Source organism: Micromys minutus, assembly GCF_963924665.1.
Source record: "Micromys minutus genome assembly, chromosome: X".
NCBI classification, from domain to species: domain Eukaryota; kingdom Metazoa; phylum Chordata; class Mammalia; order Rodentia; family Muridae; genus Micromys; species Micromys minutus.
This window is the reverse complement of record NC_137970.1, coordinates 96,075,419-96,093,165: the sequence shown is the minus strand read 5'-3', so window position 1 is coordinate 96,093,165 and position 17,747 is coordinate 96,075,419. Positions and strand designations below refer to the sequence as shown.

At 35.2% G+C, this 17,747-nt stretch overlaps 1 protein-coding gene across 3 annotated transcripts in view; it reads left to right on the top strand.

Annotated features, from left to right (window-relative positions):
- Positions 1-17,747, top strand: part of TENM1 (teneurin transmembrane protein 1) — a gene marked incomplete at both ends in the record, with an annotated part of 585,996 nt that overhangs the window by 277,581 nt on the left and 290,668 nt on the right. For 2 of the 3 annotated variants that reach the window (XM_080911094.1, XM_080911092.1), the window contains one exon: positions 11,527-11,676. In XM_080911094.1, the coding sequence (XP_080767220.1) occupies positions 11,527-11,676 (150 nt within the window). The remainder of the gene's footprint in view (positions 1-11,526; positions 11,677-17,747) is intronic. The other variant, XM_080911093.1, reaches the window with a different exon arrangement.

Here is a 17,747-nt window from a genome sequence, read left to right as displayed (position 1 = left end):
ATCATCCCTAAAAATTTATGTATATGAATAGGACCTCAAAACTATTTTTGTTTAATGACAGTGTTGAAAAATGATTATTTCTATAGCAATATCTTTTTGTGTTTCCTTTATTTATTTTCATTGAAGTAAAATTCATACAATTTACTTATCATGATTTTTCCCTTCCCCAACTCTTCCAAAATCTTCCCCACCTCCCTATCGAACTCAGGGCTTTCTTTATCTCTTTAAAAAACAAACAAGCACACAAAAAGCCAAATGAACTAAAAGAAAAAAAGCAAAAAGAAAATAAAAGCAAAACCACAAAAAAACAAGAAAAACACATACAAAACTCTCTCATACATAAAATACACACACACAGAAAAGCCAAATCAATTTGAGACAACAGTGTAAAAAATACTGAATGACGGCAATAGAGTTCATTTTGTGTTGGCCATCTACTGTTAGGTATGGTGTCTGCCCTACTGCACTGTTAATATATCCAGTGAGACTCCACTGGAGAAAACTAATATTTCTCTGCTAGTATGTATCAACTGGAGATAGCTCCTTGGTTAGGGTAGGATCCTAAGTCTACTTTAGAATCTTAGTTCTAGAACCCAGTCGGATTTGAACTTCTACTGGTCATGTGCACACTGGCACAGTCTCTGTGAATTTATATATACATTAGTTCTCTTGTGTCTGAAGAACATTTCTCTGGAGCCATCCATCACCTCTGAATCTTACCACTCTTTCCATTTTCTCTTCTGAATATATCATGATCCCTGAGAGGGGTGTAATGAATACATCCCACTTAAGGCTGTCTTCCAAGGTCTCCCATTCTCTGCACATTGTCCAATTGTGGGTCTCTGTGCTAGTTCCCACCTACTGCAGGAATAAGCCTCTTCTCTGATGATGGTTGAGTAAGGCATTAACCTGAGTCTCAACGAGATTCAGGCACTGGGAGTCCCTGGTAGAAAGTGTTTCTAGATATCAGCAACTGACACAAAAAGATGGAGATGGGCTAAGAGAGGCTAAGAGGATCCATGGGCCAAGTTGTATTTATATTTCATTTGTATATTTGTGTGTGTGGCAATAATAATTAAAGAAAACAGTCCATAAATTTGGAAGTAAATTTCGAAAAATGTGAATTTGGAGAAAGTATAAGAATGTGAAAATTATATAAATTCAGTGCATACATGAAAATTTTTAAATCAATTAACTATTTTTTAAAAAACATTTTTAAATGCTTGAAACATCTGTTTTAAATACACACAAAAAAACTACAAAGGGATAAAAATACCCAATGCCTGTATCCAATTCAAATTCATAAAGGTATTATTTATCACTAAAATATGTTCTACTTAAAATATATGTATATACATCATTGCAAAGAGGTTGCAACAATAGTTTAAAATATTAAAGTATTCTTTGGGTTCCTCTAGCTCCAGTTCTAAAGACACATAGTTTAATAATTCTTGTTTCAATATGTTTCTGTGAATTGGTCTTTGTAGAGATACATGTTTTCTATTTAAACAGAATCACGGGATATGCATTTGTTCTGCAACATTTGCCATATAAATCTTGCCTTGTCAGCACATAAAGGGCATTCAGTGGTTCATTCATACATATTTGATACCTAGATCCTTGAGTAAAAATTTGTTTATTTCTAAGACACGGTGACACCTACCATAGGCTGATTTTAGCCACCATCATGAAGTTACTGAAGGTAAAACTGTGAAAGGATATGTAAAATGTGTTTTTTGTAAACCAGAAAAATTGGTACTAGTGCATTGCTTATTCATTCTATGTGAGTCTCTTTGTTTCTGTGTCTTTCTGCATCTCTCCCTACATCACCACATCTCTCTATCTGTCTCCATTTTCTCCCCTCTCTCCCTCCCGCCTTTCTTTTCTCTCACACTCTTTGTCATTTTCCTTCCCTCTCCCAATAATTTTAGGCTCACAGAAAAGGCCTAATAAATGTATGAAATTTTTGTATATGTAACTGATAGTCTTTGAAAGTTAGAAATTTGTGAAAGCATAATGACTTGGTAAAACTGGGAAATTAACAATGGTATTATGCTATTAGCTGTGATGCTATTAGCTGAGTTTGGAGTTTAATAGAGATATCTGCAGTTTTTCCACAGTCCTTCCTATTTCAGTGTCTTATCTAGGATCCCATATTGCATTGAATTGCCCTGTCTCTTTAGTTTCTTCCAATCTCAGATGCATAGCATAAATACTTTTAATGACTTGACATTTCTTTTTGCAAGAATTTCACATTTGTTTTTAACTAAAATAAAAGCATAAAATTTGACCAAGGAGATGTATCTAAAGGTAATCATACTTGCTGAACAAGTAAAAGATCCTAAGTTTGGATTCCAAGTTTTCACATTATAAAGCTTAGCACTGCCATATGTGCCTGTAACAGTAGTGCATGATATTAGAAGACAGAAAGAGAAGTATGGCTGAAGCTTATTAGCCAGCCAGCCTAGGCAAAAACTAGCAAACTTAAGATTCTGTGAGAGAATCTGCCCCTTGGGAATAAAGGTGATACTTAAAATGGGTTTGCAAAGGATTCTAAAATATGACCACATCACTACTCTTTCACACAAAGAGCTATGTTGGTTCTAATTTTTATGTATTTAAAAAGTCAGTATAAAATTGCACATAAAGCATATAAGTGTCTTGTATGCATGTACATGTATAGCTTATATAAAGCTATGCCATTTTGGCTGACAATGCTCACTCCAAGAGCTGTAAACCAATACAAAATGATTGAAATAATCCCATGCATCCTATCAGATCACCCCATACTAAAGCTGGACTTTAATAACAAAAAAAAAAAAAAAAAAAAACAGAAACCCCACATACTCTGGGAAACTAAACACCTCTCGGCTCAAAGAAAACTCCGTCAACAAAGAAATAAAGGAATCAAAGACTTGATAGAATTCAATGAAAAATGAACACACAACGTACCCAAACTTATGGTTCTCCATGAAAGCAGAGGTAAAAAGAAAATCTATAACACAAAGCACCTTCTATGAGAAATTGGAGAGATGCCAAAGAAGCAACTTAGCAGCACACCTGAAAATCCTGAGAACAGAAAGAAGCAAGCACACACAAGAGGACTAGACCTCAGAAAATTGTCAAGGCTGAAATCAACCAGCTAGAAACAAAGAGAAGGATACAAAGAATCAACAAAACCAGGAGATGGTTCTTCAAGAAACTCAACAAGAGAGATAAACTTAGCCAAACTAACTAAAGGGCACAGATAAATCACCTATTGAGTTATCAGATAAGGGAGTCCCAGGAGACTCCCAAAGCAATATAAGCTATGCTTTTATCTTGGGGTACCTCCTTGAGGCTAAATATATATCCCTGATGCTGAAGACATCATGTGCTTCAGACACAGTATCTGTCCTGAAAATCTCCATCCTGAGGATTAGATTTAATAGTACCAGAAGATTCTAAGGAAGAGAACAAACAGTCACACCCAGCTGTTGTGCCTATTAACCACAAAACTGACCTATATAGCAATATATTCCTAAGGATACAGAAATAGAACTCATATACTGGCTTATAAGCTGATCAACATAGGGAAAACCATGCCTGGTACTGGAGCCATTCAAGTCATTATTGTATTTCAAAAGTAGTGGATAATGGAATACAGGGTAACAACTGAGTGCTGAGTTTGGAACCAGGGACAGAAAAATGATGATAACTAGATGCCCATTGAGGCAAATATGTCAGCAGATATTTTCAAAATGCTTTGGTAGACTCAGTGCTATACATCAACAAGAGGAGAGGTCCTTGGCCATGTGAAGACTCAACACATCAATGTAGGAAAATGCCAGGGCAGGGAAATGGGAGAGTGTGTGGGGGTGGGGAAACACTCTCATAGAGGCAGGGGCAGGTAGGAAGAGATAGGGGGATTCCTGAGGGGTAATCAGGAAAGGGGATAACATTTGAAATGTAAGTAAATAAAATATTCAATAAAAAAATCAGGTGGAAGAAAAAGAAAATATATCTTTATGAGCTATTCTAGGTAATAGAAGTTATCACTGTTCAATAGAAATATGTGAACTGCATATGTGATTTAAGAGTCTGGTAGATTTATTTAAAACACAAATATAAGTAAAATAAATTTCAATAAAATTATAACAAAAGAGTCTTTCAATATATAATTGATATGCAAATATTAATGTGTTATATATTTCCTATTTCATACTGCCTTTGATCCTGACTAGGCAAAATTTTAAAGTGCTTTTTTTATTGGATATTTTATTTACATTTCAAATGTTATCCCCTTTTAAAGTTTCCCCTCTGGAAACCCGCTACTATTTCCCTCCCCCTGTTTTCATGAGGATGCTCCTCCACCCACCCACCACCACCCCCTCGCACCTCCCCATCCTGGCATTTCATTACACTGGGACATCAAACATTCTCAGAATCAAAAAGGCTTTTCCTCTCATTGATGCCTGATAAGGCTATCCTCTGCTACATATGCATCTGGAGATATAGATCCTTCCATGTGTACTCTTTGGTGGGTGGTTTAGTCCTGGGAGCTCTGGGAGGTCTGCTTAGCTGATATTGTTGTTCTTCCTATGAAGGGAATAGGCAAATTTTATGTGCTCAGTAAATGCATGCATCAAGTGGCTATCCTATTGGAAAACACAGACAGAATTTATCCTACTTGCATTTCTCATATTGCTGTTGTCTGAATATTGTGGCTAAACGTGTGTTTCTTGAAGGGAAATAGAATGAGGGAGCATTATTAACTGTGTTACTAAATACCAAGAGGCTCATTTAAGGGAAACAAAGTCCAACTCCCTAACAGACGTTGCAAAGATATATATGTAATAACTTGACCTTTTCTATAGATATATGCAAGGAGGATTTCTGCTTCTAGAGACCTCCTTGAGACTCAGAAGTTCAAGAATGTTTTCAACGTAGATATAAGATGTGCAACCTGAATGGCTTAGGCCTGTGTTTGGCTGTGGACTGTGTTTGGCAACAGGAAATAGCATGATATTCCGATTGAAAACTTAACTTTGTAATGAGCTTGCGATTTCAGGGCATAGCTCTTTACAATTGGATAAAAGAGGTCTAATAATTACAAATTGTATAGTGCTGAGCAGCAGGGAACATTTGTTAAAGGGCCATTAGGAACTGTCATTCTTAATCTGTTGGGAAGACATTACTCCAGGATGATCTGAATTGGCATACACGCTCTGTCTAGTCAGTGGATTTCAGTAAAATACAAAGTAAGTAGTAACCCTGGATAGTCTGCCTCCTCTCTGAGTATGTGCATTTGTGAGTATGTCATTAAGAGCGACAAGTTTAATCTTGCTCTGGATAAAGTACTATATTAATACCTACCTTAACTCATTGGAGCACTTTTTTTGTGAAAGTTTAGCTTTATCGGTTTCTGTTCACTTCTTTATTGATGACTGGCTGAGAAGTGGGTTTGACTGGTGAGATAACAGGATTGTGGGACTAGTGACTATAGGCATGACTTTTTTCTACCACTCTTCCTGACCCACCTCACACTGAGCTATTTAATGCTCCTCGCAGATTCCATGTAATCCCTTAGAGACCTTTGTATCTATACTCCCTGTATCTGGAACAGTTTGCTATAGATAGTGCTTCTCAACCTTCCTAATGCTGTGACCCTTGAATACAGTCCCTCATGCTGTGCTAACCCCCAATCCTAAAATTATTTTTGTTGCTACTTCAGAACTGTCATTCTGTTACTGTGATGAATCATAATGTAAATATCTGATATACCATCCCAAAGGCACCATGACACCCAGGTTGAGAAACTCTGCCCCTTCTTACTGTCCTGTGTTAGTTATTTTCCCTGTTGCTATGATAAACCCAACTGGCAAATACAACATATGGCAGAAAATGTTGGCTCTGTTAGATGATATGTTCCATCATGGCGGAGAAAGTATAGTGAGAGAAGTGGGAAGTCACTAGTCGCATTGGATATGCAGTATGGAAGCAAAGGGAGATAATTAGGTTCTCAGCTTTCATTCTTTCTTATTTTAAATTCAGAGCAGGACTCCAGCTCTTCTAATGATGTCAGCCACAGTTAAACTAGGTCTCCTTGTCTCAATTAACTTAATCTAGATAATCCGTTCAAGTATACCCAGAGGCTAATTTTAGAAGGTAATTCCTCACAGTCATCATCTGAGGCTTGTCTCTTAGGTGATTCTAGATCTTGTAATATTGACAATACTAACTATCTGCACCTATACTTATATTTTTCCTCTTAGAACTTATAACTGCCTAAAAATATCTCCTTTTCTGATTCTTTTTTCCATAAAATTCTACTTTATCATTTATATTATACCACATATTTCTTGGTCTATCATAATCTGTCACCATGTTCTGGACAACTTTGAACACTAAAATAGCAAGTTCCTTACAAAAAATAGTTATTTGATTAGCATAAGAATATAACTTAAAATTGCTATCTAGTAATTGCCTTATTTCTATATAGTTGATTCAGATGAAAATACTTGGGTTTAAGACAGTGAAAAAGATTTGATTCATCTCCTTTCCAATCTTCTTTCCAAAGATGTCAGCCAGTACACATTAATAATTAATGAATTATTTTTGTCTATTATTCATTTTAGCTGTGTGTGCATCTGTGTCTACATGCACACATACACTAAGGCCTGGAATCAATCCACATACACAAAAAAACATAAGCCTTCTATATCTGAGTATAGGTTATATAATATGATAATTTCCAGTTCCTTCTATTTTATTCCTGCATCTCAAACATTCCCAGTGTACTTGGCACATACTTTGAAAATATTTCCCAAATAAAAAGGTCATCCCTACCTGTAAATTACTGTGAAGTCATTCTAGTGGTACATTGACACATCACAAATTAACATACTTTTATTGAGTGCCTTAGTATGGACAAACTGTGTTTGTTTCTAATAGAATTCCATAGTTCTTTAGTGGCCACAGTCTTTCTGCTTATAAATGCATTGTTTGTATTCCTTTCAAAACTCACCATATGGAAATTCAATTTGGAAGAGGAGAAGGTCAGTCACCTTGCCTTGGTACCCTTGATCTGTAGCAAGTAATTAACTTTCATTTTATATTCACAGAAATATATATTCTAAACAGCTTGCTCCCTAGGCAACATATAATATACTTAAAAAATTATAATGCTTCATTGCTGCTACAGAATATTCTACTAATGTGTCCTTACCTCTGTATCAGCCTTGATTGGTTTGAAGCAGCCTTCTTTTGACAGTGAAAGTAAATCCTATTCTTACATATTTTAAAATGACAGTCTCTCTACACATATTTTTTTCTTATTTTCTAGTCTCCTCAGGAAATTGGTTGAACTTAAATCAAGTATTTAAAATAGCTCTTTTGGTCTTTAAAATGATACTCATTATGTCTTCTGTTATAAATGGTCAATCTAACTTCACAAAAATAATTGAACCAAGGAAATAAAATTTATTTCAACATGATCTGTAATATCAAAAATTATTTTGGGAACCAGAATATACCAAACTTTCTAACATAGTGATAAACATCTAAATACCATGAATTGAGACAATAATAGTAACCAAATTTCATGTCCTTTGGCCTAGAAACCTCAACAATGGCAAATAATACAGCTTTATCAATAGGACATATATTCCTCAAATCTATTATCCTCTAGCGTTCATTGTCTCCATTAATTGAAAAAAAAGAGAATAATCAAGTAGCTTTGTCTTTGAATTAAATGCTTTCAAGTTTTAAAGATTACTTAGAAATAATGTTAGAAATCTCTTTCACCCCAACTAAAAATAGATGAATGATTTTTAAATGGACTCTCTGGCTAGTGTCTCAGTTTTAGTCACCTACTCACATGATAATATGAGTGATAGAAGTACAAATTAAATTCTCTCAATTTCCCTAGTAATACAAAGAAAACCATGAGATGGTTTATGGACAGGTGAAGTGGAAATATAAGGTTTCTTTGGAAAGTTGTTTGGATGGTGTTTTGCTGGGGCAAACACATGAAAGTGTGTCAAAGACTCAAGCAGTCACTTGACAGAATGTTTTGCTGAAGCAAACACAGAAGAGAAGGTGTTCTACTAAGGCAAGCATGTTAAAGGGCGTGAAGAAGGGTTCTTTGCTAACAACACGCATGTATTCATCCACCTTGGGTTGCTTAGTTGAGCTGCATAGAGAGAAACACACCAAAAACTGGTGGTATCCTGCAGTTTCTTGTAGTTTCCAAGGACTTGGGCTGATTAGATGCACGTGCCAAGGCAAAAACCATGCTGAATCAAGGCACATGAAGGAGATGTGATGTTTGTAGGGTATGCATATGACTCCATGGAATGACAGAGAGCTTGGTTTGCTGGTACAGCTAGCTATGCAATGCTTGTGGGTTTCTCCTCTTTCCTGATCTCTGCTTCCCAGAGAGTCACAGCTGAGAACTTCTGGTATTCTTCTGGGTCCCTCCTGCTGATTTAAGCCAAAGCTGAGTGAGGCTTGGCTGTCTCTGCTAGGTAGTCCCACCAATGCTGATTCTTGTTTGCTATCCTGACTCTACGGAATTGGACTGCTGATGCATCCTTGAAGAGTTTGGGAGTCGATTGAGCTAATACTACTAACCTGTAAACTGAATTTCCAATTTCCACATAACACAGATAGGATTTGCTCCAAAAAAAAAAAAAAAAAAAAAAAAAAAAAAAAAAAAAAAAAAAACAAGCAACAGGTTTACTTCCCCATATTCCTTTCCACTATATCTTGTGGGTGGTGGGCTACAAAGAAAAGGAAGTTAAAGTGTCTAAGAACCATCATTAAAAATAAGGTTTGAAAATTTTAAAGTAAAAGACAAATTTACTTTTTTCTTCTTTGTCTTTCCTTAGAGTTTGAGAAAACAAAACAAAAACCAAACAAAAAAATAGAGGTTAAATCTAATTTCTGCCCTGGGTATTTCTCCAGTGGCCTCACTCACTCACAACTTCAACTATGGACTCAATGCATATATGCTTTTCCTAACCTCAAACATCTTGTATAAAGCGTTATTATCTGGATGCCACATCAGTCCCTGGAGCCCTGTTTCTCTAGGGATGAATTACTTCATTCCTCTCATCCCACCTAAAACTACCTTTTCAACTAGTTATCAATAAAATACAGATCCAACCACAATAACTTGTAAGATAAGTGAAGAATCTCCTAAATATTTTAGTGGATCCAGCATTCTTTTGGTTATTGTGGCTGTAAATCAAAACCATTTAAAATAATTTCCCATTAATTTAATGGACAGATAGATGTCTTATTACACCTATATACATGCATGATATTTCTTGGAGACATGATATCATTACAAACTCCCAGATCCTCTGACCCTTACAGTCTTTTTGTTCCCTCTTCTATGATGTTCTGTGAACCTTAAGTACAACGTTGTTACTAAATTTACTATTTCCTTTTAAGGAAACTCTATTGACTCCTTGCTGTAAATAATTGAGACTTTACAATACTACCTTAATTTAGAAACTATTTTCACCTACATTATGAAAATCCACTCCAATTTGTGTGTTTGATATATATTTTACATTCCCTCACTCATTTGTTTTGCAATGTTACTTGACTTATCTTTCTACAAAACGTATTTCAATACTGTTCACTTGCCTTGAAACAGCCAATAATGCCATTTGCTATCAAATTTTAAATCCCTAAATAAAATTGACCATATAATATTCTTAGAAACATAGTTATTTTTCTGTTTCTCAATAAATTAAAGGCAAATATCTAAGTGTGACATTCATAGTTTTCTAAAATATAGCCTCAAAGCTACCATTCTGGCTTTACCATCCATTATCTGCCATAGCTAAGCTCCAATGAACCCAAACAACTTTATTTTCCTCAAACCCATTCTATACATTATAAAGTAGTACTTTGTTCAGCCTTCCCCTCATCCTTACCCATCTCTGTCATGCTTCAAAGCATGACATAAATATAAATACCTATCTCTGATAGTAATTCCTCTGTAAAGTTGTTCTTCATCAATCTAGAACAATTTAACTTATTTCTAATCCATTTATTTTAAAATAAAAAATGTAGAAATCATTAAGAGGAAAATTAAAATCATCCATAAGCTCCCAAACCATTAACATGTTGCTTCCAACACATTATTTTTCTAGATATGAAAACATGCATACACAATCACACACATTTACACAATTCAGATTATATAATTCATACCTTTGGGGAGTCTGCTATTTTCATTTGATGATTCATGAATACTTCCCATGTAGTTGTTTGACATCTTCAATATGATTTTAATAACTATATAATTTTGCCTTATTAATATATCACCCAGTAATCACACACCAATTTTTTAGTTTATAATTCTGGAATATTATTATCAGATACTGTTACAGATAATAGAAACTAAATGTTTGAAACATAACAAGTCAAAATTTTAAAGTTTTATTATGTTCATGTTTGGTTTTGCTTTTATTAATAATGCCATATTACTGTGCACAAAACTCATTACATTTTAATAACTTCATGTAAAATACATGTATGATCATATTCCTGCATACTGATATTATGAAATATTTCTTGGTCTTCTGATAGAAAATTAAAGCTACATTATGTCAATTCTTCTACATAGTATTATGATTCTCTTATATTTGTAATCCTACGAAATCCTACCCAAATAGGCATCTAGATTTCAATAGCTGTAGCAGTTATAAAGCACCTATATTTACTAGGCAGACAATAAATATTTGCCAAATAAGATTAGCAGGGTCAGAAAATTATCCTGTGTTGAAATTTTTCTTTCCACGTGGAGAACTCTTGGTGCCACTTCAAGGATATAGGCAAGAATAGTTACATTGGACTAGGACAAGGACAAGATTAAAGATAAATACAGCTGAGGAATGTGTTCCTTGTATCTTGATCATCTTGATAAATCCCTAGATACAGTGACCACCATGGGACTTTGCTTATAGCCTCGTTTGTTTCTTGACTATTTTGTTTTTATTTTGCTTGTTCCTTGACCTAGAACTGAGCCTATCTTTGTATGTATCTAGAATGATGTAAAAGTAAACTGAGAAAAAAATAAATTTGCTGGAGTCATACTATAGTATTTTCTAATTGTCTATTCATTCTTTAATCCTTCCTCTCTCCCTCAAGACCCTGTTGACTGACTGAGTGAGCTTGGTCATATCCACATTATTCTGTAGTGGTTTCTGTGTGTAATTAGAGTCACATGACTAAGGAAAGTAGAAGCACACATGAGCACAGCCCGGAGAAACTGAGAACAATCCCACTGTAATTGGCTAACTAATCCTACAGTTTCTAAAATTACCTGTTGGATAACCTCCACCTCAGTGTTTTAACATCAGCTACTTGACAAAATAACTATATCTGTAAATATAGATGTAATACTCCTAGTCCATTGGCTTAATTAGAGGACCTCAGACTATGATATTTTCAGGTGCAAAAGGAGAGCTGGTTTAGCAGCCTTCTAACTGAGTCAGAATGAGTTAATATACGCTTGTTTTCTTGCAGCAGTACACTTGTTTGGCCTGACGTGGCAGTTGCAACCAGTTGGACAGATCTATGCGAATGGAATTAGCAATGGGAACCCAGGGACCGAGTCCATGGATACTACTTACTCTCCCATTGGAGGAAAAGTTTCTGACAAATCAGAGAAAAAAGGTACAGTGACCAAAATGATGGATGAATTCTTGATTAAATTTTTCCTAATTAAGTTATTAGGACCATAGCTGGGATGGCTCCACTTCACATAAAATTTCATTATTACTTGAAAGAACTACCCTACGTGAACAGAATAAGGCCATGTCTCCTGAAAGCAAATTTTTCTGTATCTCCAGTGCTTTTGAATATAGACCAATTAAAGTTTTTAAATATGTTGCCAATTTTAGAAATAAATAAATATTTATAGAGTAAAACTTTTGATACAATAAAAATTTAATTTCACATATAGCTACCCTGAAGCAATGTAGGACTTTGATTAAGTTTTCTTATATCTTAGCCCAGCATTTATTTATAGATAAAATTTTACAAGGGGTATATAAAAATTTCTTCTGTTTATAATAAGTAAAGTCAGTTTTTGGCTCATGTAAAGGTGAATGTTTATAACAAATGGGAAAACATGAATTAATTTCTAGTTGGTAAATGTGAATTCTTCCTTGTTGAAAGAAAATTACTTTTAGTCTTCAATTATTTAAATTAACCAAAATGAGTGTGAACTAGGAAACCTATTTAGAATAAATGCCACAATGCTAGAACTCCTAAATTCTAATTTACAATCAATGGTTTTAGTCTTAATAACCAAATAAAAATAACTAGAACCTGCGTTCTGATTTCTTTTGAAATAGGCTTAAGTACAAAAGTATGCTGGTTGTGTAAAACTTTACTCTATTTGTAAAGTAGAAATTAAGAACAAAACTATCCTGTTTTCTTTTTTTGTTTGTTTGTTTGTTTTTGTTTTCACTTTTCAAAACAGGGCTTCCTGGAACTAGCTGTGTAGATGAGTCTAGCCTTGAATTTATAGATCTGCCTTCTTCTGTCTTCCTAGTATGGGGATTAAGCTATGAGCTACCTTACCTAGTTCTACCCTCTATTTTATAAGATAAAATTTAAAAAAATAAATGACTGAAGTAATTGCAACCCTTAACAAACACTTTTATAGAGGTGATAAGTTTTGTTTTGCTTTATTAGTTCTCAATACAGGATCAGTTTATTTCTCCCTTATTTGAATTTGTTGTCTGTTTCATTGCTTTAGTTGGTGTTTGGAGGATATTTTTTGTCTGCTTTTGGAAAGGTAACTTTGTTTTGCCCCATGATTTAGTAAAAGTGAATATTTAAGGTTCAGAAAAGATGAGACTTTTGTTCTAATTTTCAATTCACAGTACACTTTGATTTGCATCTCATTTCAGAATACTTAATTCTAGCCAGAACTGACCTTTCCCAAAAGTTTCACTGTTATTGCTATAAGGAGGTGGGGCTGAAAGAAAGGGTCAGAAGTGAACAAGGAAAGGACCAGACTAAGCTCAGACTTTTCTTCTCTATCTCTTTTATCTCCTTTTCCTTTCTTCTTTCTTCTTTCTTATTTGATTCTTTCATATCTGAGGACATAAAAGTAACCATCTGTTATTATCTTCCTAGGGACTTTCTTGTCATTCATGGTGAAAATCAAAAATACCTGTTTAAAGAATATGGAAAATGCAGGACAGCAGAAGATGATTATATAGTTGTCATAGGATTATATTCAACTTTGCATTTGAATTCAAATGTCTCATGAATTTTCCCCAGAAACTAGGTTGAAAATACAGTCAAAAAATTAAGTAATTCTATGTCTAACATTGTTCTAGACACTTTACATGGATTTCATCATGAATGTAACCTTATGCTTCCCATTTTTAAGGAAAAAAACAGAGGCAGAGAGGATATGTGATTTACTCATGGTCAAAAAGGTAGAAACTACTTGACTGATACCAGACCCTGCTCTGTTTACTATTTTTATAGTATCTTACTGTGTAGCTTTAACTCAGTAAGATGCTGCAAAAAGTACTTCTTGAAATGAACCCAATGAAAATTGTTTTATATTCATGCTAAATTATAAAACATACATGGAAAACTATTTTAATTCAATAATTGATTTTTCTTTTTTTCATTATTGGATATTTTATTTATTTATATTTCAAATGTTATCACCTTTCCTGGTTTCCCCTCTGAAAATTCTTTATCCCATCCCCCCTTCCCCTGCTTCTGTGAGGGTTCTCCTTGACCCATTCCCACCTCCCGGCCCTGGCATTTTGCTACACTGGGTCACCAAGCATTCACAGGACCAAGAGACTCTCCTCCCATTGATGCCAGATAAGGCCATCCTCTGCTACATATGCAGCTGAAGCCATGTGTACTCTTTGGTTGGTGGTTTGGTCCCTGGGTGCTCTGAGAGGTCTGGTTGGTTGATAATAATTTTCCTATGGAGTTGCAAATCCCTTCAGCTTCTTCAGTCTCTTCTCTGGCACCTTCATTGTGGTGTCCATGCTCAGTCCAATGGTTGGCTGCTAGCATCCTCATCTGTATCAGTAAGGCACTTAGCAGAGCCTCTCAGGAAACAGCTATATTAGGCTTCTGTCACCATGCATTTCTTGGCATCTACAATAGTGACTGGGTTTGGTGGCTGTATATGGGAAGGATCCCCAGGTGGTGCAGTCTCTGGATGGCCTTTCCTTCAGTCTCTGTTCCACACTTTGTCTCCATATTTTCTTTAGACAGGAGCAAGTCTGGGTTAAAATTTGGAGATGAGTGGGTGGACTATCCCCCAACCAGGGGCCTTGCCTAACCTCTGAATATGGTCTCTACAAGTTCTCCCTCCTCTTTGTTGGCCATTTCATCTAATCTAATCCCCATTGGATTTTGGGAACCTCTTGTTTCCTGGCATATGTGACATTCTGGTGGCTACTCCCAGTTCCCCATACCTCATTGCTATATACCTTTGTTCAACTTACTGACCCTCTGAATATCATCTCCATCTCCTCCCATACCTGATCCTGCTGCCCCCCCAAAGGCATTATATGTGTCCCCTTGTAGGTCAATCATACAGTACAGGGATGGCTCTACCCCTAAAGGTAATAGGGCAACATAAAAATTAAAAAAAAAAATCAAAGTTGTGTTTGTAGGTAGATGAGGGTGTGTATGATGCATGGGAGGAGAAGGAGGCATAAGACAAGTGAGTGTGATAAAAAACGTATTACATTGTCAGAGAGTTACAAAATATTATTTTAAGAGAAGCACAATTATATATTCACATACCATAGAAGCAGAAGTGCAGCTATTTAACGAGAAGAAACAGAGCAGCAAATGCAAGGAGTAGAATGTATAATGAAGAAAGATAAATTAGAGGAAAGATCTATGATACACACAAACATCCAAGCATGTGCAATATCCAAATCCATTACTTTGTATGCTAACTTAATTTTTTAAATAAAGCAAAGAAAACTCCTTATGGATTTTTTTAATAGTCGAGAATTTGATAAATGCAATTTGATCATATTCGCCACCCAAGTCCTCCCAGATCCGCCCCCTTCCCTACCATCCAACTTTCTGTCCTTTTTATTTTTTTATTTTTATTTTTTTAGTACAGAATAGAGTTTATTTAGGTCATGAGAGAGTTAAGAGGGTGGTAGAGGCAGAGAGAGGGAGAGAGAGAAGTAGAGGCTGGCCACGAGCACGTGGAGGGAGAGGGGGGAAGGGAAAGGGAAGAGGAGGGATGGGGTGGGAGGGCAAGAGAGCCAGGAGGCAAGAAAGGCCTTTTTATTGTTAATGGTCATCAAGTGCAATTAGTACTGCCAAATATTCCTGGATATGTGGCTGTCCACTACAGCATGGTCAACTCAGTAGAGCCTATGCTCTTAAAGAAATTTAACTCTCAGCACATACCACTTGCCAATAGCTGCTCAACTAGGGATAAGATTTCTTGTCCATTTTCTCTTCCCTAATGGGATTTAGTCTGGCTGGAGCTTCTACTGGTCTTGTGTGCTACCATAACTGCTGTTGAGTTCATTCATGCAGCTGTCCTATGTTGTCCAAAAAACACAGTTTGCATGTAATCATCTACTACTTCTGGGTCTTATACTCTTTATGTCCCCAATTCTGCATTCATCCCTGAGTCTTAGAGGACTCAATGTAATATAGATGTTTCATTTAGTGTGGAATATGATGTAATTTCTATTTCGTTGTGCCTTGACCAATTGTGTGTCTTAGTGTTAATCATTATCTTCTGATAAGGGTTAAGAGATACCATAATCTATTTTTAAACAATAAATCTCAGGAGTCAGGTCATCTTATTCCAAGTATACCAAGTTATAAGTATCAAGTAACTTTATAGATACCTCAACTATAACTGCATGTCATGATTCAGTTCTACTGAGTTTTTACTGTATATTGTTATACTTACTAAGTAAAAATATAGCTCTTTTTTAATGCTATGTCTATATGGAAGAGAACTGCACAGAAGAACTGATACATTATAAGTTTATATTTTAGACAATCAAATTATTCCTTTAAGAATGCAGTTTTAGAAGCTTGTATTAATTTTGCATGCTCTAATATATGAAACTTACAACTAGGTCATTGTTTTTACAGTGGTTTCCTTAATCTCTATGAAGATAAATTATACCGAGGAAGTTAAAAACTCAAGACTTACAGTCAGACAGACATAGCTCTGCATCATGCATAGTCTCCAAATTCAAGCAACTGAATCCTAAACTAAGTACAAAAATGACATGTTTTTGTAAAGACTAAATAGAATGATAAATAGAATGTGTGTATATAACTGTCTCTAGCACATTGTTTAACCTAGCTATAATATTTATTGTTTCAAAAAGTGGGAAAATACCTTGAGTATCAACTTTTCTTCTTGGGAAATAAATAATGGTTTATTTCCTGGACATTTAGGCTCCATGTACTTCAAATTGATCACCTATTATTGTTAAACTAACACCATGGTGAAAGGTCATAGATAAATAAAGTAGTTTTTAAATCACTTTCCAGTAGAATAAATTCCCCAGTTACGATATTTGTCTGCTTCTCATTAAGAGATAAAAAATTTTACCACTTGGTAAATTAAGTGAAGAAAGATGAGAACTCATTTTCAATATTTTGTGTGGTAAGATTTCTAAAAATATGTTAGAAGTTGTAGCATTTCTCAGCAACATGCTGGAATTTATCAGATTATCTGCCAAATATCTAAATTGAAATTGTTTGACAGGCACACTTACAATTGAAAGAATTGTATTTGAATAGATATTAACTACACCAATACCTTACTATTTGTGACAGTTTGTTTATGCTTGGCCCAGGGAGTGGCCCTATCAGGAGGTGTGGCCTTGTTGGAGTGGGTGTGTCTCTGTGAGTGTGGGCTTAAGACCTTTATCCTTGCTTCCTGGAAGGTACTCTCCTCATAGCAGCCTTCAGATGAAAGCATAGAACTCTCAGCTCCTCCTGAACCATACGTGTCTGGATGCTGTCGTGCTCACTCCCTGAGGATACTGAACTGAACCTCTGAGCCTAAAAGCCAGCTTCAATTAAATGTTGTCCTTATAAGACTTGCCTTGGTCATGGTGTCTGTTCATAACTGTAAAACCTTAAAATACCATTTAATTAGAAACAACTAGTATAACTGGAGCAGAGAAGATAAGAAGGAATAAAATGCTTACAGTTAGTCTTCAGCGAGGACATATGCATAAGTAAAACTACAATATATAGCTTTCATACTATATAAAAATGACTACAGTATATAGTTTTTAAATCTTAAAGATGATGTAATCCTTATTTAAATGTGGGGAAAAAATGAGGATGTGAAAATTCAAGATCGCAAAAGAAAACTGGGAACTAGAACTTGGTTCCATTTTATGTTTGTCTTGTCTATCATTGTAGCAACATAATGCAGAAAAAGAAAAAAAAATCGGAGCTGCTAGAGAGCTTCTCAACATAAAAGTTTCAAAGACAAAAACAGCCCCAGCAATGACTCAGAGTATATTTAGGCTAATGCTGCAGGATGGTATTTGCCTCAGACATGTATCAGAAATGGAGAAAGTTACATGTGCGATGATTAACAAGTAGGAATTATTTTGCAACCAAGGAAGTGCTCAGTTAGTTAACAGTATAGAGAAGGTTACTGTCTATGACTAACTTCTTACAAATTAAAAATGAAGCTATTTTATTCTCAGCTATTATTTCATGAACAATGAGCAGGA